This window comes from Saimiri boliviensis, chromosome 12, assembly GCF_048565385.1.
Source record: "Saimiri boliviensis isolate mSaiBol1 chromosome 12, mSaiBol1.pri, whole genome shotgun sequence".
Taxonomy (NCBI): domain Eukaryota; kingdom Metazoa; phylum Chordata; class Mammalia; order Primates; family Cebidae; genus Saimiri; species Saimiri boliviensis.
This window is the reverse complement of record NC_133460.1, coordinates 56,057,053-56,077,711: the sequence shown is the minus strand read 5'-3', so window position 1 is coordinate 56,077,711 and position 20,659 is coordinate 56,057,053. Positions and strand designations below refer to the sequence as shown.

Sequence of the window (20,659 nt, the reverse complement as noted above, 5' to 3'; positions counted from 1 at the left end):
TATACAAATATGTTCTTGTTATAAAATATTCAAACAATATAGAAGTATATAAAGGCAAAAGCAAACTTTTCCCTCACCCCCACCAATCCTATTTCCCTTCCCAGAGGGAATTACCATTATTAGTGTAATGGATATTTTTCCTGTGCTTTCTTTCCAAATTTACATACATTTATATATATGTAGTTTTATTTTGTCGGGTTTTTTTTTAAACATAAATGAAACTATACATTTTTAATTGCCCTAGAACTTTTTTTTCACTTCCCCTCTATCTTAGAGAGCCTTCTAAGCTGATGCCTGCATGGAGAGCTAGCTCCGTCTCTTTACCTCCTGCATACATTTCCACTGTGTGAATGTCCAAACGTATATTTCACCATTCCTATGTTGTTGGACAATCAGGCCACTACCTTGTATATTTTTTTCTTGCAGAAATATGCAATAAAATTATATGACCTGGAGCTTAACTCCTTTCCATATCCCTTTTGCATTGCACACATTAATTCCACTCCAAATTGAGCCGCACGTCCAGGCCCACCTCATCACTCCATGCTCACTGGCCATTTCCTCCTGGCTGCGTTGGAACTGCTGTCTTTTGCCTGAGACAGAAGTGACCTGCTATTAAATAAACAGGCATTCGAAACCCACTCCCTTGTTACATTCTGAAAGCCAGAGGTTGCCACAAGCCAGTTACTTAAATCAAGACAATTTCCAGGCAGGAAGAAGATGTAGAACCCTGGCATTATTCCTCTCCCACGTTTGTTAGTAATAGCTTGATTGAGTATTGAGAGCAAGCTTAAAATGCTGCCATCAGCACCAACTACCCTTTAGATTAGCACACAGCTCCTATTCCCTTGAATGTAGTTAGGCCAGCTTAATGTCAAGGCATAAAAAAGATACTTGTTAAATAATTTCCCAAAGCTCCGACTCAATCTTTAATTTGTTTTTATTTTTTTCCTCTTTCCCTCTCCTCTCACTTTTGTTCCTTTCTCTCTCTGTGTTTTTTTTTTTCTTTCCTCTATGCCAAAGGGTACACCATTAAGTCGGGCTGATTTAAGGGCTGTCAACATCAACCTCTGTGACATGTGCGTTATCCTGTCAGCCAATCAGAATAATATTGATGATACTTCGCTGCAGGACAAGGAATGCATCTTGGCGTCACTCAACATCAAATCTATGCAGTTTGATGACAGCATCGGGGTCTTGCAGGCTAATTCCCAAGGTAAGGACAGCCTGTAATACTTCTTTGCTGTGCCTACGGGGGACAGCAGCTGGCAAGAGGGATATCCTTCACTCAGTAATTCAAAGAGGCTCACATCAGCCTGCCTGGCAGTGAAACCTGCGGTCTCCAGGATGGCTTTCAAAGGTACATCTGCTGCCTCTTCTTTCCATTCTGGGGTGCAGGCTTGAGACCTGGTCACCCACACACAGACTAGGTTGCCTTTCCAGAGGATAAACAAGACTTTAAATGGCCACCGCCTCAGCTTTCCCAGAGTGTCTTCATGAGCAGTGTCAGCTAAATGTCAGAGCACTGAAAAGATGCTGGCTGCACAATTCCTACCGTTTCCTTCCAGTATATATTTTTGCCATTGAGCTGCGATGGGAATGTTAAGCTTTGCTATTGTTAGAGCTGCCTCTAGGACTCGGCTGACCTAAGGATGGTACTCTCCAGAGAGTGGCAACTCTATGGACACTAAAAGTCATTTAGCAAGAGGTGACACTTGTCAGACCACACATTTTCCTATAGGAGGCAAAGCAGCCTTAAGTGACACACGTCTGCCTTCCTACTCTGGCTCCAGTCTTTCCTGTCATTTGTTTTGGGATCCTGGGCAGGGGGTTACAAGTAAAGATGTCTAGGAGTCTCAGAAAGGAAACGCAGCAAAACCTTCATAACAAACGACCTCTGTAATCAGCATCTGGCAGGATAGGATGCAGAGCATTTTCCTTTGAGTGACACCTCCCTGTAGTCTTGGCATAAACTGGAGGATCATTGTTACATAAGGGCTACCAGCGGGTGGCATGGGCTGCCTCATGAGGACCTGAATCCCATCAGTCTGGGATGGAAGGCTGTAGGAGCACAGTCCTTGAGCACTATGGCTACTGGCATATGAAGCACCATCTTATTGATAGCTGGGAAAGTGTCTGACCTCCTCCACGTCATGCCAGGCTTTCTAGAAGCTCAGCTGGATCATGCATCCTAGATCTGTGAGCTACATTATCTTTTGTCAACTTGACATCACCACCACCACCTTCTAACATTTGCTTAGCATTGCAGAAAATCCAGAAACAATCATTCCTAGAATCCTCTTCCCTGCATGGCTCTGGGCTAGAGTCAGCGGGTGGGAGAGGGGCATTGGAATGAGATTTGGAAAGTGCAGGAGAAAGAGAGGTTTTGATTCTTTGGAGGCAGCTGAAGCCAGACCTTAGCAGACCCAGGTTCGAATCATCTCTCAGAGGAGCTTTCTGGGAGCAAGTATCTTTACTGCTGGGAACTGAGAGAGGGGTTGGGGCTTCTCTGAGAGTCTTGAGGTTCATAGCACCTTCTGGTCAAGCTTAAGGGAACCTTCTACTTTTGTGTTGGATGTGAAGTGGCTTCTGTCCTTTTGACATCACCCCAATACAGCCTGAAGCCTAATTTTGACCTCTCCACACCACCATCCTCCCTACCACATCCAAATCTCAATCTTGGTATCCACCTGCTCAGCTGTGCCCGCAGGACAGAACAACATGTCAAGGCCTAAGAGAGACCCTGCGCTCTTACTCCCAGCTGCATCCTGCAGAGGCAGAGCCCCCCTCCTGCCCAGGCAGCACAGGTGAGAAAGGAAGTGAGAAGACAGTAAGCTGACCTTTTAGGAGGTAAAAGAGGCAAGCTGGCATTTGGTTCCTGCCTTTAAGCCCTTGACCTTCAATATGTGTCCTCTCTGCCCTGTAAGGGTATCTAACAGGGAAGCCTGTTAAAACTGTAGAATCTCATGGCTCACCCCAGATCTGCTAGGTCAGAATCTGCATTCCAACAAGATCCCCAGGCAACTCAAATGCACCCCTTTAAAGCACAGCAAACCTTCACATGAACAGGACATGACTAACACTTGTTAGATGCTCCTTTCCGGAGGAGCAGTGAACCATCAAGCGGAATGGAAAAAAGTAGAAGCAGTGATTCTCCCTTTAAGTAGAGACAGAAGCCAGCAGGAGAAGGCAGGAAAACACTCCTTTTCCCCAACATGCCTGTTTCCTCCTAACTCAATCATCACGATTTTCCAGGGCCATAGATTAGAATCTCAGTGTATAATTTAGTTACACATGCGTCTGATGTAGGTGTTCCTTCCAGCTCTCTTAGACCTTATCCCAGCCTCTTGGATCCTATATAAAGGACAAACGGTAACAATTCTTTCACTCCCCACTGCCCAAAGCCTTCTTTGTTCTTTTTTAGCAAAAGATAAGCAAGAAAAATAGGTTTTGGCAGGAGATATGGAGGAAAAAGAAAGAGAGCTCATTTTTCCTCTAAAGAAAAAACAAAAGGCACTCTTTTTTTTGTACACACACATGCACACAGCTATGGTCTGAATGTTTTTGTCCCCTCCACCCACTCCCTGCCAAATGCATACACTGAAATCCTAATCCTTAAGGTGACGGTATTAGGTGGTGGGGCCTTTGGGAGGTGTTTAGGTAGTGAGGGTGGAGCCCTCATGAATGGGACTGGTGTCTTATAAAAGAAGCCTGAGGCCAGGCATGGTAGCATATGCCTTGGGAGGCCAAGGCAGGTGGATCACCTGAGGTCAGGAGTTTGAGAGCACTTGGCCAACATGGCAAAACCCCATCTCTACTAAAAATACAAAAAAAATTAGCTTTGCGTGGTGGCAGGCGCCTGTAATCCCAGCTACTCAGGAAGCTGAGGCAGGAGAATCACTTGAACCCAGGAGGTGGAGGTTGCAGTGAGTTGAGATCATGCCACTGCACTCTAGCCTGGGCAACAGAGCAATGTTTTATTTCTAAGAAATAAATAAAAGAAAAGAAACCTGAGAAAGACCCCTCACCTCTTTAGTCATGTGAGGACACTGTGAGAAAGTCCTCACCACAGACTGAATGTGCTTTGATCTTAGACTTTCCATCCTCCAGCATTGTGGGAAATAAATTTCTGTTGTCTATCAGTCACCCAGTTTATGGTGTTCGTTACAGTGGCCAAAATGGACTAAGACTGCACACATAACAGACTAAGGCAGAGGATGTGTTTCTATGCTTAGCAGTTATTCTCATAGACCCCTGGTCAGCAGTGGAAGAGAGCATCTGTCTCTCACTAGCCAGCAGTCTGTTCTCACCCTAGGAAAAGAGTGTCAAAGCTCTAGGCCAGGTATCCCCAAACTACGGCCCCGCAGGCCGCATGCAGCCCCCTGAGGCCATTTATCTGGCCCCCCGCCACACTTCAGGAAGGGGCTCCTCTCTCATTGGTGGTCAGTGAGAGGAGCACAGTATGTGGTGGCCCTCCAATGGTCTGAGGGACAGTGAACTGGCCCCCTGTGTAAAAAGTTTGGGGACGCCTGCTGTAGGCCCACCAAGCCCTTATGTCCCATTGGTTTCTTGTCTGTCTGCCCCTCTCATTTTTGGATACTGTTCTCCTGTGACACTTTAGCCTTGCAAAGGCAGTGGTCCAGTGGGAGCCATCAACACAGAGAAGTCACTCTTTCCCCAGTGCTCACCTCTCCGGCCACAGACCCAGCACCCCTCTCCTTGGACTCCTCCCAGCCTGTGAACTGAGTCCGTGAGCGGAGTTTCCCTGCCTCTCTGTATCTGCGACCCTTTTGACTAACTGGAGTGCCTACTGGCCTGAGATACATTTGTCATTCTTCATCAGAGTATTTGGCATGGTCAAGCTCCCAGGGGATAGGAATTACGGGGAATAAAAAGGATTTCATGTTACTCTTCTTTTTTTTTTGGTGGTCTCACTCTGTTGCCCAGGCTGGAGTGTGATGGTATGATCTCAGATCACTGCAACCTGTACCTCCCAGGTTCAAGTGATTCTATTGCCTCAGCCTCCCGAGTAGTTGGGATTACAGGTGCCCACCACCACGCCTGGCTAATTTTTGTATTTTTAGTGGAGACAAGTTTTCACTATGTTGGCCAGGCTGGTCTCAAACTCCTGACCTCAGGTGATCCACTCGCCTTGGCCTCCCAATGTGCTGGGAATTTCATGTTACACTTACCATTTTGGGAAACAAATCTAACTTCCTCTGAGTGATGAATGCATAGACTTTTGGCCACTGACACCCTTGCTTTCAATCTTATGTATTCTGTGGTCTTTTATGGAATCCCATGCTAGGCTTTGTTTGGATAACTATGTTTCCATGTCTCTAGAACCTAGCTGGGTAGAAATGTGGACTCAGGACAAATGTCATGCTCTTGAGTCAGAATATGCATGCAACTTTATGGAAAGATTTGCTAACATGATATAATTTAACATGAAAAATGTGCCCTCACATTGAGAAAGTAGAGCCTTCCTTGGACAGCTGCCACTGCATGTTATTAGGGCTCCTAGACTAACAAAGCCTCTCTTTACTCTTCTGTTATCTTTTTACATTCCCTTTTGATGTCACTATTCTAGCCCACATAGTGTCAGAACTGACCCAGCCTAGGGATTCTGGACCAGGCACTTTCTGAAAAGATCCAAGATGTGATGGGTTGTTGTCAAAAACAATTACAGAAGAAGGTGGCATACCCCAAGCCGGATGGTATATCCGATGTGACAGTCGGGTCTATGAGATGCAGTTTTAATATACAGCAGGCAAAACTGCAGTGACAATTACATAAAGCAGATGAAGCTGCTTCTTGCTGGTCAGCAAACATCAGCTCAGAACCACTTTACAGCTCTTTACCAGCAACTAAGTGCCTTTATTAACAGAGTGCCTGTCACTTCCCTTTGGCTGGAGAGCTGGTGTATTATTTAGCACGCATTTATCTGGGGAAAACATTTCAGTTTAAATCAGTTGGTACAATAGTGGCTCTTGCCAGACTGTTTCCCTGTGGTTCGAAAAGACAAGAACTGAGTCTGATCTTGGAAGAAAGGGTGAGCAGAGGGAAGCAGGGTCCACTCTCAAAGCTACTTCCGTTCATACCTGAAAAGAGGGAGCATGCAATGACATTTCCCATTCTGCTGTCATATCATTTGGAAATGAGGATCTTGTAGTTTTCTCCTGCTTACTACTTCCAGGAGGGGTAACTCCTAAGGAAAAGAAAAAGGAATCAATAGCTGTTCTTCGTGCATCAGGCTCTCTAAGGGCCCAGAACACAAAGATGACCAAAGGTTGCTTCGATTTAGCTACTCACAATGCTTGCAGGGCTCAGGTGACTGGAGGAGGTATCCCCATGAACAGTGATGGCGCAAGGAGACAAGGATGAGGCTAGAAATAGGGGAATACAAAGGGCTCCCCAGTTTATGTATTTCGAGGAATTGAGAAGGCTTTCAAGCAGGACTAGCATCTGTGGATGACTTGAATACATATGGCCATGGAGCACTTGAAAAGTGTTTAGGAATTAAATTTTTCCTTGTATTTAATTTTAAAAAATATAAAAATATAAAGTGACATGTAGCCAGTGGCTACCATATTGGACGGTGGAGTCTTAGAGCGTAGACTTGTCTTGTGAAGGGTTCGCATTTGGGGGAGTCATCAAAGATTTATGGGAAAAGGCTAATTAAGTCCATGCTTGGAAAAGATAGCAGGTGGAGGCAAAGCGAGCTGGCTTGAGTCAGAGTGAATGGAAGAGAGAGGGGAGGTCCCTGGGGATGTGTTAGAGGGACAGGGACAAGTACAATTTGTCTCCAATACAGGGTACATGTAAGGCAGCAGGGAGAGACGAGGCTGAAATGTGGGTTGGGCACTGAGGAATTTCTTTTCTTTCTTGAATTAGGAAGCTATAAATAATTTTTTTTTTATGTGTTTATGAGTTAGGAGGCTATAAATAATTCAGTAGGCACTGGAGAGCTACAGAAGGTTTCAAAGCAAGAGAGTGATGGGATTGGACCTGAGCTTTAGGGAGATGGATCTGGCAGCCCCATAAAGCATTGTTTGGGATGGAAAGGAATAGGATGCAGGGACTCTGGTTGGGAATGGTGGCTATCCAGATAGGAGCCTGAACCTCGGACTGGAAAAAGAATGGGAGATTCTAGCAGGGGTCACTGTAGATAGAAAACAGTCTGTATGGATGTGTGCTTCCTTCCATGGGTCAGAGATGGTAGAAGGGAGGGACAGGCTGCAGGAGAAAGCACTGCTGGGAGGACTGGGTTTTAGTCATGGTTTATTTCCATGGGAACTTAGTGGAAAGTCCAGATGGGCATGAAAAGCTGAAGGGTGGAAATGAAGTCTTTGATTCAGGAAAAGTTTGCTTCTAGAGATCTGGCCCATTGTTTATGCTCTAGGAGCAAAGGAGAGCCTCAGGGAGAGGGAAGGAGGCAAGAGAATTGCAGGACAGAAGTATAACGACCATCTTAGAAAGAGGGTAGATGGAACCTTTGGTAGAAGCCAGAGAACGAAAAGCTGAGCCTGTCTCGAACATTCCAGGAGAGGGAGGAGCCAAGATGTCAAACCCAAGACATATATCCACTGCCTCATTTCTCTTGCCTTTTTTCCATATTCTGTGCCTCTTTATAGATGCACACACACACACACACACACACACACACACACACACGGCTTCCCTTCCGCCCTCCCTGACCTGAAGCTATCGTTACAGTAAATGAACAACCACATATAAGCAGGCACTCTCCTTTCTCTGCATTTCAGCAAAGGTTAAGAGCCTGAAGTAGGGAATGACATTTTTCTTTGGAAGTATGGCAGCCGTCCTTGGAGAGATAGCATTAATTGGGGGCATAGGGTACACCTTCCCTATCCTAAAGTCTGAGACGTCTTTTACTGTTCCAGAGAAGAAAATGCGATTTCTCTTTTATCTTTGTGTGACACAGTGTGGATTAGGATCTCTAAATTACTGGATGGCAAAAAGCAGAACTAAAAGGATCTTCCTAAAGTGGAACTCCAGGATCCAATTCACAGGACACAATGCATTGAGGACCTCTGCATGTTAATTTTCAAGTGATCAGTAAAGACAGACAAGATAAACCTTGGTGATAAAAGCACCATTTCTTTTGAGCAGTGATTGTTTCATCCTTGTTGGGATAGGAGGGAATGTATCAAGAGCTATGAAGATTTGAAGGAGAAATTTGAGAAATAAAAGAATTTTATAAAGAGAACAACCAGAATGGAGTAGTGCCTGGGCAACACGTCACTTGCCAAGTGGTTAAGAGAATGAGGCCAGCAGCTTAAAGGGCCATTTAATCTTCTGCTCCATTGGACAAAAACCAGGGCCAATGGTTAATAATTAAGGAGGACAGGATTTTAGCCCAACATAAGGAAGACATTTCCAGAATAGAATGGACCACCTGAAAAGGCAGTCAGCCTCCTATCCCTGACTGTCCCTTTGCCAAAGGAGAGTTACTGACACGCTCTTTGTGACAGGAGGGAGATTGGTAGAGATGAGTTCTGTGGTCCTCTGTAACTAAGGGTATCCAGCATGTTCTTGATTTTTATTACATAGGGATCTGTGTTTTATATGATCTGCACTATAACTCCAGAGGAAGAGCTATGGTGTTTGGCAGGATTGGGGTCATGGGTCTTTTACTGGAAGCGCTCATGTCCTTCCTGAACAGCACTGTCTTTGTGTTTAAAGACAGGGAGCAGACGGCATTGGGGTGAACAGCTGCACATCTGGCTTTTCCATTAATTGGACAGACCACCCCATCTTCAACTTCCACGCCACCCTTCCATACCTGCCTTTTTTTCTCAGGGCTCTGCCTTCTCCCACTTCAGCAAGCCTGGCTTTCCCGCCCCCCGGGCTGCTCACACTTTCTTGCAGACACACCTATGCATGTATCCTCACATACATTCCCCCTCCTTGAAATCAGAGAAGCATTTTTTTTCAGCTGCTCCCATATAACATTTCATTACCGCAATATTCTCTCTCAATTCTGAAATGGTGGTAGGGGAGAAGCCATTTCTCTTTATACCCACTGAATGAACAAAGCTCAGCGCTAAAATATTTTTCTTCCGTTGTAACTGAAACTGCTCTTGGCTTCCGTCCCAAAAACCAGAAAGACAATTATACTTAACTGTTTAGAGATTTATAAATACCACACTGGAGTAGCCTCTAGGTAGTAACTTTAGATACCCAACCCAATAATTTTCTTTTATTGGTTTGTGATTTAGATCTTATTTTGAGTCCTCTATAATAAGAGTAGTACATTTCATTAAAAGAGCTTACTAAACAATAAAGAAAATCTGGCTTAGGGCTCCGAGCAGGTCTCAAGTACAGAAAGGGGCCTGCCCTGTTACATTTCTTCTGTGGACATCACAAGATGAATCTCATCACAGATCTCAGGTGCAGATGTATTTCAGCAAAGCAGCAATTGCAGCTGTTTTCTAAATGACTTCAACTTAGGAGAATTTTTCCTATACAGCATATTTCATCACATGAGAGATACTGTTTAACCCTGCCATTTACCATTCTGGTAATGTATTCCTAGCAAAAGAAACAAGGAAATCCAACAGCAGCAGCTGTAACAGGAGACTGAGAGACTTGGACTACTTTCTGAACTAATTTTATGGAGGGTTTTATGCCCTCCATACATGAAGGACTTCCTTGGGGAGTGGATGTGCAGAAGAAAAAGTAAAAACAGGCAAAATAATCTTTTCCTTGTAACTGCATGTAGAGCAGATTCACGTCCCCACTCAGGCTGTGCCCAGCTTGGGACAACTTCAGTGAAGGGAAATCTTAGCTTCAGAGACAGAAAGCAGATGTGGGGTGGTGTCGGGGTTGGACTGAACTTACCATTTCAGCATCTGGCTCTCTGGCTCTCACGTGCCAGTTTACTCCTCAAAGTTTGTGTGCCTGGTGAATGCCTCTTTTAAAATAATGGTAATTTTTTTTCAGGTGAGCCATACACCAGGTACGTTCCTACATAATGTCTTATTTAATCTTCCTGAAAACCTGCTGAGGGAGAGTTGCCACCTCCATTTTACAGATGAGAAAACAGACTCAGGAAAATTGGACACCTTTCCCATAGCCTCCTAGCTACTCAGGGGCACATGGAGTTGATCTCCAAACTGTCTGATTTCAAAGTCCATGCTTTTCCCAGCACATCAGCCTGTCTCATAAAAGGCAAGTGTTAGCCTGATGAGAATGGGCCTGAAGCTATACATATGCTTTCAAGGGTCCCGGGGGCACCCCCAGGACAAACATCCAGGGGAATTAAAATGCTCAAGGTGTGCCAGCCTCACTCCTATAGCTGCTTCTTGCACCCAAGGGCCTGAAGTTTGTTTTCAATGGTTCTTGTCTCCATGAATCCCCATTTTTTGAGCCCTTGACCCTAGCTGTTCCAACAATGAGAGATACTAGGATTCTGTTGGCTTGAGTCTTCCTTGCTAGAACCACTGGACACACAAGTAAATCGGGAGGCGGAGGGACGGAGGGAAGGTAAGCATTCTGCTTAGCCTGTCTCTGTGGCCAGTCTGACTGCTGGAGCCTTTCTTTTCTGTTTTCCTTGTTAATATAGATTGGACTTTGGAGTTTTCAGGGAAAGCGTGGAATATTTGAGACCCAGCCGTTACTTTCTTTGTGAAGAGACTTACAGGATATTTTCAGGTTTTATTTACTCCTTTCATGCTCAAGTGGAAGTTTCCATGGTAGGCAGCAAATGAGAATGAAGAGACCGCTGCAGTGCCCAAAGCCTAGGTTCAGAAAATGGTCCAGAGAAATTGTCTTATGGTGGGGAAAGCACAGCTGTACAATCAGAGCAAAGTAAAGGAAGTCTTGTAATCCCATGGTTAAATTCTGGGTAAAGAGAGGTAACTACTCTATCCTGAGTGTCAGTTTGGTTTGCATCTTATGCCTGAGGTTAGTGCCCCTGTTCTCTCCATGGTCTATGCTGTCGTAGAGGTAATGGGATCTACAGGCAAAAGAGAGAGAAACAGAAAATAAGTTGTATGGAACAACTTTGACACACATACTTAACGATAGAGGGTTTGGAACATTCCAGTGTATTCTTTGTTCATAGTGTGGGCCATTTCATTCAAGCACACATGCCTCAAGCTGTCAGATAGGTCTAGCCAGCCGTTTAGCGCATTTTTGTCTTCACCCACTCTTTTATAGGCAAAATCTCACATGCAGTCTTAAAAATTTTATTGCTTTTCTTAAAAGCGACAAGAGCAAAGCTCCATCTAAAAAAAAAAAAAAATGGTAAAAAAGTGGCCCTGAGGCCAGGCACAATGGCTCATGCCTGTAATTCCAACACTTTGGGAGGCCAAGGCAGTTAGATCACCTGAGGTTGGAAGTTCAAGACCAGCCTGGCCAACATGGTAAAACCCCATCTCTATTAAAAGTACAAAACTAAGCCAGGTGTGGTGGCACAACGCACGTCTGTAGTCTCAGCTACTCCGGAGCCTGAGGAAGGAGAATCACTTGAACCCGGGAGGTGGAGGTTGCAGTGAGCTGAGACTGCACCACTGCACTCCAGCCTGGGTGACAAAATGAAACTCCATCTCAAAAACAAAAGCAAACAACCAAAAAAAGTGGCCCTGCAAAGAAGTCAGCTGATTTATAAATGACTTCAGTTCTGGATTTATTGAACATTTAAGGATATAGCTAGTCCTTAAATGCTTGAATTATATTTCATGGAATGTTCTAAAAGAACATTATTTTCTGAATTCTAGAAAATCAGGACAGTCCTGAGCATCTCGTTACAGATGTCCAGGGGAGATTTTCTACCAGATGTTTTCAGTGCCCCATGAATGCTGCCATGCAATGTGTTATGAGAAGGCAGAGGTGGCTTTGGACTATGGTAGTTGGGAAAGACTCCAGAGTAAATGGACTGGAATTTGAAAATAAGTGTGATTATCACAAGTAAAGGTGCCAACAGGCACCTGGAAAGGGCTGAAGCTGAGTAACAGAAGGCACAGGAACGAGAAAGGCCAAGAGCATTTCACAGAGGCTCACCTGGCTGTTTGTGTAGTACTAATGATATAACCAAGGGACTTAAAGGGCTCACTATGTCAAAGGAAATACTTGTAGGTGGGCCCACTGTTAACCTGAATAGATCCTCCAAATAAGTGCCTGTTCTATTGTTTTGCTGACCTCCTCATGCTCACCAACTGCCAGAAATCTTTTTAAATGCTTAGCATAGCACCTCATACCTAGTAGACACTTAGTAGAGGTTTGTGGAGGGGATGAATACATGAATAAATGATTTTATCCTGCTATCTGTTGTTTGCAGCCTGTTCTGTCTTAGCATACCTCAAATGAGATAAAGCAGCCAAACACCTGTGTTAGAAACCTACATTTTCCCTCCAGGCTTCAGCCTCCCTTCAGTTGACAAGTGGGCACTGGACAAGGGTTTCACTTGTATGTAGGAGCCTTTATCAGATGGCCAAGTTGTCTCTAGTATAAACTGTCCTATTCCCTTAACCTTTACTGATAGCTTCTGGCCCTCAACCTTTGACTAGCCTTGCTGGATGTACTGTTACACACTACCAGTCCAAGGCCTGAGGCTATAGGACTGAGACCTCCTAAGTTCAACAAAGGGCAGAAAATATCTTTGCTTTCTGCTCCAGGGAGCTGTGAATGTTTCCTGGAAGCCTCTCTGGCCATGTAGAAATGGACATTCCTCTTAGCGGTTGACTGGAGCAGGAGGAATTTGGAAGAAGGGTTTTGTTGCTCTGGTTCATGATGGTGAATCACAAACATGGCTGTCAGAGTAATGATGCAGTCATGGAGGGTTGAGGAACATGTTTTAAATCCTGGTTCTGTCCATCATGTGCAATTTGGCATGATAAACACAATAGATTTCATTTCCTCATCTGTAAGATGACTTTGTTAAGATGACCCAATCCCAAGACACAGAAGCAGCAGGATGTGAAGACACTGATCCAACTTTTATTTCCTTATCTAAGAAGATGAGTTTGTTAAAGTGAATCTACCCAAAACGCTGAGGGATCAGTGTGTGAATACAAAGACATGATGGCTGCAGAAAAGTGTTATGAAACAGCAAGGGCTGTAGAAATAGCACTTTGCATATGTGGGGTCTGGCATGACAGCTTGAGTTTGAATCCCAGATCTGCCACTTACTAGGCCTGGGAAAATTGCTTAACCTCTTTGTATCTCGATTTTCTTGCTAAGAATACTAAATGAACCTGGCTTATAAAATGGCTATGAAAATTCAGTGAGATACAGGGCTTTCTATCATCCATACAGTACCTTTAAGTAAGCCAGAAAAAGTCACTCCTTTCTCAAGACACCTTATTTTCATCTGAAAAAAAATGGTGATAATGTATTAACGTGTTTGAACGATACACTTTTCTGCCATCTTCTAGGAAAAAATATTGCCATAAAGATGCAAATATGCAGTGCCCATTGATATGAGTGGTACTCACTTAGATTAGCTACTGTGCAGTGCCCAGCCTTCACAACCATACATGGCTACCCTGCGTGAATGGTTATAAAAGCACTTGCTACCTAGGAACATGGGAGAAGTCAAGCAATGTTAGCTATTTTTGTTATTGTTATTACTGGACAATTTTACTATTTTATTTCATCCCCTCCTACTCCCAGATTAACAAATACTAACAAGTTAGGGTTATCCACTGTGTCTAGCAGCTGGAATTATTGTTGATCTGTTTGTCTGTAAATATGCATAGAAAATAGTTGATGACAGAAACCAAGTCACCTTTGGAAGGGAAGCAGCCCAGGTAAGGTAGACTTAGAAAAGCCTAGAGAGGAGTTGAGGAAGAACCAGGGCTGATGAGCAGCTAGCTTGGGGATCCTCCCCTCAGTAGATAGGCCAGCATGGCACCAAACAATGGAGCTGCTCTCTGAAGCAGAGGCTAGGTTGGGACAGCTTGCTGACAGAAAACCTCATACACTTCCAGTCTCAGGGGTTTGTTTATGGCAGGATCCCTGACGTTGGTGAAGTGACGGCGTTGCAGAGCTGCTACTGGCAGAGCAGGACCCATGCTACTCCACCTAGTTGACAGGTGGCACTTAGTTTCCCTTCTTTGCCTCTTTTTTCCTTGAAAACAGTAATTTTGGCTCTCAACCAGGAAACCTATAACATATTAGTTCTCAATTGGGGAAGCGGTCTTGTACCCCTTTAAATAGCTAAGACAGTGACAGGTCTTCTCTGGGATCCTCCTTCTACCTCCTCATAGACACATAAATATTTACATACAAATTTAAGAGGTTTACTACTCTAATGAGTTTCTTCCCCTCCAGGTTTATTGAGATACAATTAACAAATAAAAGTTGTATACATTTAAGGTTTACAACATGATGATTTGATAAACATATACATTGTGAAATGATTACCAAAATCAAATTAATGAAGACTTCAATCATCTCACATAGATACTATTGTATTATATTGTGTGTATGTGTGTGTGTGTGTGTGTGTGTATGCCCAGGTGTGTGTCGTGAGGACACTTAGATCTATTCTATTTGCAAACTTCAAGTGTATTACATAGTACTATCAACTATAGTCACCATACTGTACATCACAGCCCCAGAATTTATTCATCTTATAACAGGAAGTTTGTACCCTTTGACCAACATCTCCCCATCCCCCCACCCCCACCCCAGTCCCTGGCAATCACTGTTCACTCTTTGCTTCTCTGAGTTCAACTTTTTAGATTCCACATATAAGTGAGTTCATACAGTATTTGTCCTTCTATAACTGGCTTATTTCATGTAGCATGAGATTCTCCAGTTCATCTCTGTGTTGAATGGCAGGATTTCTGTCTTATTTATGGCTGAATAATATTCCACTATATGTATATATAGGTACATACACACAGATCATATTTTCTTTACTCATCCATCAATGGACACTAGTGGTTTCTATATCTTGGCTATTGTAAATAGTGCTGCAGTAAACATGGAGGTGCAGATGTCTCTTTGAGATACTGATTTCATTTCCATTGGGTATATACCCAGAAGTGGGATTGCTGAATCATATGATGGTTCTGTTTTTAATTTTTTATAGAAACTTCATACTGTTTTCTATAGGGCTGTACAAATTTACATTCCACCAGCAGTGTACAAGCGTTCTCTTTTCGCCATACCCTCACCAACACGTGTTATCACTTGTCTTTTTAATAATAGCAATCTTAACAGGTGTGAGGTGATATTTTATTGATATCTTGTTACTCCAGAGCAATTAAATTAGACACTGATGCAGGCATGCATTGGTGATTCCAACGTGCAGCCCGAGTTGAGTAACACAGGTTTAGCCCCTTTCTTACTCAAGGAAACCATCTCTGATCTATGTATCCGGGCAGCCGATTTACTCAAGCTTACATTTCCAGAGAAATTTATCTTGTTTGATTTGCATCTTTTTCTGATGACTAGTGATATTGAGCACCTTTTCATATCTACTTTTGGCCATTTGTATATCTTCTTTATAAAAATGTCTATTAGGTTTCTTTGCCCATTGCTTAATCAGGTTATTTTCTTGCTATTGAGTATGTGAGTTCTTCATGTAGTTGGGATAGTAATCCTTTATTGGATTTGTGGTTTTAAAATGTTTTCTCCCATTTTTAGGTTGGCTTCTCACTTTGTGGATTGTTTTCCTTGCTGTGCAGATTTTTAGTTTGATGTAGTCCCACTTGTTTATTTTTGCTTTTCTGGCCTATGCTTTTGGTGTCATATCCAAGAAATCATTGCCCAGACCATTGTCAAGGAGCTTTTCCCCTATTTTTTCTCCTAGGAATTTTACAGTTTCAGATTTTCCATTCAAATCTTTAATCCATTTGAATTTTGATTTTGGTGTAAGAGAAGTGTTCAGTTTTATTCTTTTGCATGGAAATATTGTTTTCTGAACATTATGTATTGAATAGACTATCCTTTCCCCACTGTGTGTTCTTGGCATTTTTGTCAATCATTAGTTGACCATAAATGGGTGGATTTATTTCTGAACTAGCCCACTGGTTTTCAACCTTAGCTGCACATTGTACTCACCTGGGGAACTTCTAACATTCTTGACGTGCTCAGGCCATACTCCAGAGCAATTAAATTAGACGCTGATGCAAGTATGCATCAGTGATTCCAACGTGCAGCCCGAGCTGAGAAACACAGGGTTAGTCCCTTCCTTACTCAAGGAAACCATCTCTGATTCTTGTATCCGGGCAGCTTATTTACTAAAGCTTACATTTCCATAGAAATTTATCTTAGAAATTTATTTATAGAATAAATCATTTTCCACGGCATGATTGCTAGGAGGTTTGGAGAGCATATAATGGACATTATAAAGTGCAGGATATATGAGAAATTCACCAACTTCCGCATGGTTCCCAGCAGGGAGCTAGAGGGAGCTGGGAAAATCAACCAGGGGGTGTTCACTTGAGAGGTCAAGGCAGGTGAGCACAAACAATTCTTTGAATACCTAATCGGCATAGGAAATGGAAGAATTTTGAAAATCAATCAGGCCATGGGCCTAAAGGCAAGCAAGGAAGGTAAATAATAAGAACGTCAGGGTTGAGGTTTCACACTTAATCTATAAAACTACTTTTAATAGGCCCCTAGGTGATTATAAATTCATGGTGGCTTTCTCTTTATTGGGATTATATGGGTCTATTCTAAATTTTAAAAGGAAGCCCTTCCTATTATGCAGGTGTGTCTCCTTATTTATTTGCATTTAAGATACTGAAACTTTTTTAAAAAAAAGAAACCCTCATTTCTATGAGCATTAATTATATACCATGCAAGGAAGCAATTGTCTCTATGTTATGAAATATTAAATCAAAATGCTTCCTGTTCCCACATGTCCCAGAGATAAATACAGCAGCATTTTGAAGCCCCTCTTGGAGCTGTTTTGCCTGCAAATTTATTGTTTTGTCTCCATTTTCAGAAAGCCCTGTTTTCTATGAAGTATAGCACTCTAGGTAGTTTTTAAGGCGCAAACTCCTCTGGAGTTGCCTGTGTTGGCAACAACTCTTATGTAGATGGCACACGAGGGATGGCGCGTTGATCGGCTCCTTTAAGATGACAAATGGGCAAAGAGTGTTATTGTCTTTGATTGCATGCCTTACATCATCTGTATGTAGGAATAAGAGGGCCATACTTTATCTTTAGCCATTTTATAAATATTTAAGTCCTTATAGTTGCCTAAAGATATTAAAGCATATTTTACAGTAGTCGGAATATAAATATTATATATAGCACAAGATACCAAAGTAGTTTAATGAATTCATAATTTTCTGCTTACATTTATTGGAATGTGTTTTATGTTCCAAAAGTTCCATTTAAAGAATAAGATACCATTCTGCTCCCCGACAACACACCAAGCATTAGCCAGTGTTGGGAGGCAGGGTCTGAGTTCGAATGTGGGGAAGATTCCATTAGGAAGCAGGGAGGCAGGAAGTCCCATCCCTGGAATATATTTCCTCTATCTTTAGGTCTAAATATGTGTGTGTGTGTGTGTGTAATCTTTTGAATAAACAACACTGGTGCTTATTTAAGTCCTGCAGCATTTCAAAAAGAAAAAATTTATAGCCCCTTTCCTTTATTTCAAGGAGATTAATTTTAAAAACATAAGGAAGAACAATAAAGATGAAGTTTGCAGTTTTCCTCCCACCTCCACCTCCCCTTTGTAAAGAGGGTGCGGTCCAATTTACCAGTATACAATAGAGATCCGGGGTCTTAAAGTGGGTAGTGACTTCCCAACACACTTTGAATATTTCTCCTGAAATTAAAGAGTTCCAAGTTGCATCTTCCTTTTCCTAAATGCAAAAGGGTGACAGTGAGAATATTACTGCACCTCTTTTCAGTTTTCCAGTGAAATATAAAGGCTTTCCTCTTTAATATTTCACAAAGTTTCCCAGCTCCCAGTGGGAGTCTATGCTGGGTAATGTTTGCTAATTACCAACAACAAAACTAGACATACAACGTTGGTAAATTACCTGACCCTTTCCTTTTTAATGAGACAACAAGGATTTCACCAAGTGATGTTGTTTCACTGGTTAATGGTGTCAGCAATGTTGTAATTGTGGGCTGAGACACATTAGCTGAACAACCACATGTAGAAAGGGCTTTCTCTCGACAAGCCGTTTGGAGACTAGAACCATATTATCATTAAGCCTCTGTCATTTGCATGCTGCTAATCACTTACTTTATTATCCTGCATATCCATTGTCTTTCTTTAATTGCTCTTTAAATTAAAATTAAAAATAGTTCTAAAGCTCACAATGGCTGGGATAGCATCTTGATTATGAAGATAACTTCAAGAAAATGGAACAACTGGTTATATATTGTCTGGATTATGAGAGTCCCATCCTTATGTACTGCGCCTGCAGGCCTCAGGGGCCTAATTGTGGTGGTTTCTCTTCCTTTAGCCCGTAGTGTTTGTTTAATAAATGGTTATTTATGGCCTTCTCAGCCATTAGAGCAACTTTGGAGAAAGTACATCCTTCTCCTTGGTTTGGGAAGTGAAGTTTCATCCTCTGAGCAAAGGTATAAAACTGAATCAAAAGGCAGGATCTGTGCAAGAGCTTGTGAAGGAGTCTGAAAGGAGATCCTCTGGATTCTCTTTGCTAGCTTATTGTGTTGGAGGTCACTTTTAAATTTGGGGTCATGAAAGAGACATAAACCTTAGAGCTGAAAGGGCTTTAGAGTCATTCCCATTTTACAGAAGAAGACAGTGAGGGTCAGAGCTGTTGCCGAGACTGTGATTGCATAGCAGCAAATGAATGTTTTGACTGTTAGCAAACAGAGAGGGTACAGGGCTCCTGGGGGGACGTTCATGCCTTAGGGGCTACTCCTGAGAGAGGATATGACGTCCTTCCTGGAGTTGTGATGTGCAAGCTGCACAGTTGTTGGGGTTTAATGTATTTGGTGTGTGTGTGTCTTCTATGAAATTTTGATATGCTTGTTGATAAAGACATGGGATAGGATACTGGAAGAGAGGGCTCCTGTCTTCCAGTTCCTTAAAATAACAACCCCGCGAATCACCCCGCTGTACAAGGAGATGCTCAGAGTCAAACCAGTGCCAAACCCTTATCTAGTGAGGATTCGTGTGTGGATGTGTGTGGGAATGTCTGACCCCAAGATCAAAGATCTCGGTTACATATTCACGTGCCAGCATAAACATATATACAGGAAACACTTCAACACTTAAGGAAAAAAAAATTCTTTCTTTTAAAGAACTATCAAATGTTTGGAACCTCGGTGCGATCTCAGGCCAGGCATCTTGTCTCTAGAAGCATGCAGAAACAGCTGGCTGAAAGTTGTTGGTGATGCAATTCTGCTTTCCCGAATTTCATGGCAAATGCCTTGGATCACTTGGCGCACCCATCTTTTGCAGCTACTTAATTTTCTATGTGCTTAAGATATGATATTTTACTTTGTTTGTGATTTTGGAGTTCTGGTTTCTGCTATGCTGGCCCTCGATTCATACTAAACCAAACAACTGTGGCCCATTTGGCATTTGGTGTTTTAAATGTTAAAGGACATTTGAACTACATGACAAATGCTAAAAAACAAAGCCCACGGCACCAAGAACATAAAGAAACTGTTTATAATGAAAAGGTGGTTACATTTTCAGTCAATCTATCACTTTAATGAGCTCTTTGCATTTCTTTGATTAATGCTCACAAAAGAAGAGGAAAAAATTGATGTAATGGAAACAAAATGGTATACGGTCTTGGCAGAATGAGGGGGGGATGTCTGTGTGTTTTATTAGTATCCCCTTGATATCACTGTCTTGTAATGTATATATCTGCCTTTTCCCTGGCATAGTAAGCCTCTAGTTTACTGGAAACATGATCCATCATGAAAGAGGAGATCCCATGTTAGTGGCAAAACAGGCTTTGTCCTCTTGTGGTGGAAGCAAAGAGGGAGAGTCTCAGGACAGGAATTAAGAACAAATAATAATAATAAAGAAAAGGCTAGCATAAGCTATGCCATATTGAAACTGGGGAGTCCAGTGGGTATATGAAGATAAAACAGAGAGAATTAAAACTGCTTAAAAACATTTAAACATTAATATGTAGTAATTAGTACATATTTAGTAGTAATTCATACATTTTAAATTAATGAATAAAGGGAATGGAAAAAAGGCAAAGAGAAGCATCGTCATAAAGTAACTGAATGTGAGAAGTTAGTCAAGGCAGACTTCCTGGAAGAGGTGAAGAAGGGGCAGGAGCTGGGTTGGGAGGGAAGAAGGGAACAGTTTCTGAAGTGAGTAAGGCTGGTGGAAGCAGGGATGAGAATCATCAGGTGACACTTTCCATCTGTGCCGGAAACCAGCCCTGACTGTTCCTCCCTTCCCCTGTGTGCATGGGGCATTGTGGGTTTCTCGGGCTCTTCACAGTCCATGTGTGCTTTATGTGAGTGGCCTCTCCTCTGACATTGAGTGGCTCTTACAAGATGGTGGAAGGATGAACTAATAGAGAACTAGAAAGCCTGAAAACTCTCTCTGGGCCCTGTTCTTCTAAAGCCCCTTTGCTCTGTAATCTTGGCCTGATCACTTCCATCTTAGAACTTCAGTATCCTCAACTGCCAAATTAAGAAGATGCTCAAAGATCTTTCAGACCCTTACAGATGAACCAGCCGTGTCTATCCATCAGGTTAATCAGCTGCTCTC

The 20,659-nt window shown here is 42.6% G+C and overlaps 1 protein-coding gene across 30 annotated transcripts in view; it reads left to right on the top strand.

The window, feature by feature from the left end:
- KCNMA1 (potassium calcium-activated channel subfamily M alpha 1) overlaps positions 1 to 20,659 on the top strand; it is a 765,877-nt gene that overhangs the window by 697,494 nt on the left and 47,724 nt on the right. For all 30 annotated transcript variants that reach the window (XM_074382450.1, XM_074382449.1, XM_074382451.1 and 27 more), the window contains one exon: positions 1,024 to 1,216. In XM_074382450.1, the coding sequence (XP_074238551.1) occupies positions 1,024 to 1,216 (193 nt within the window). The remainder of the gene's footprint in view (positions 1 to 1,023; positions 1,217 to 20,659) is intronic.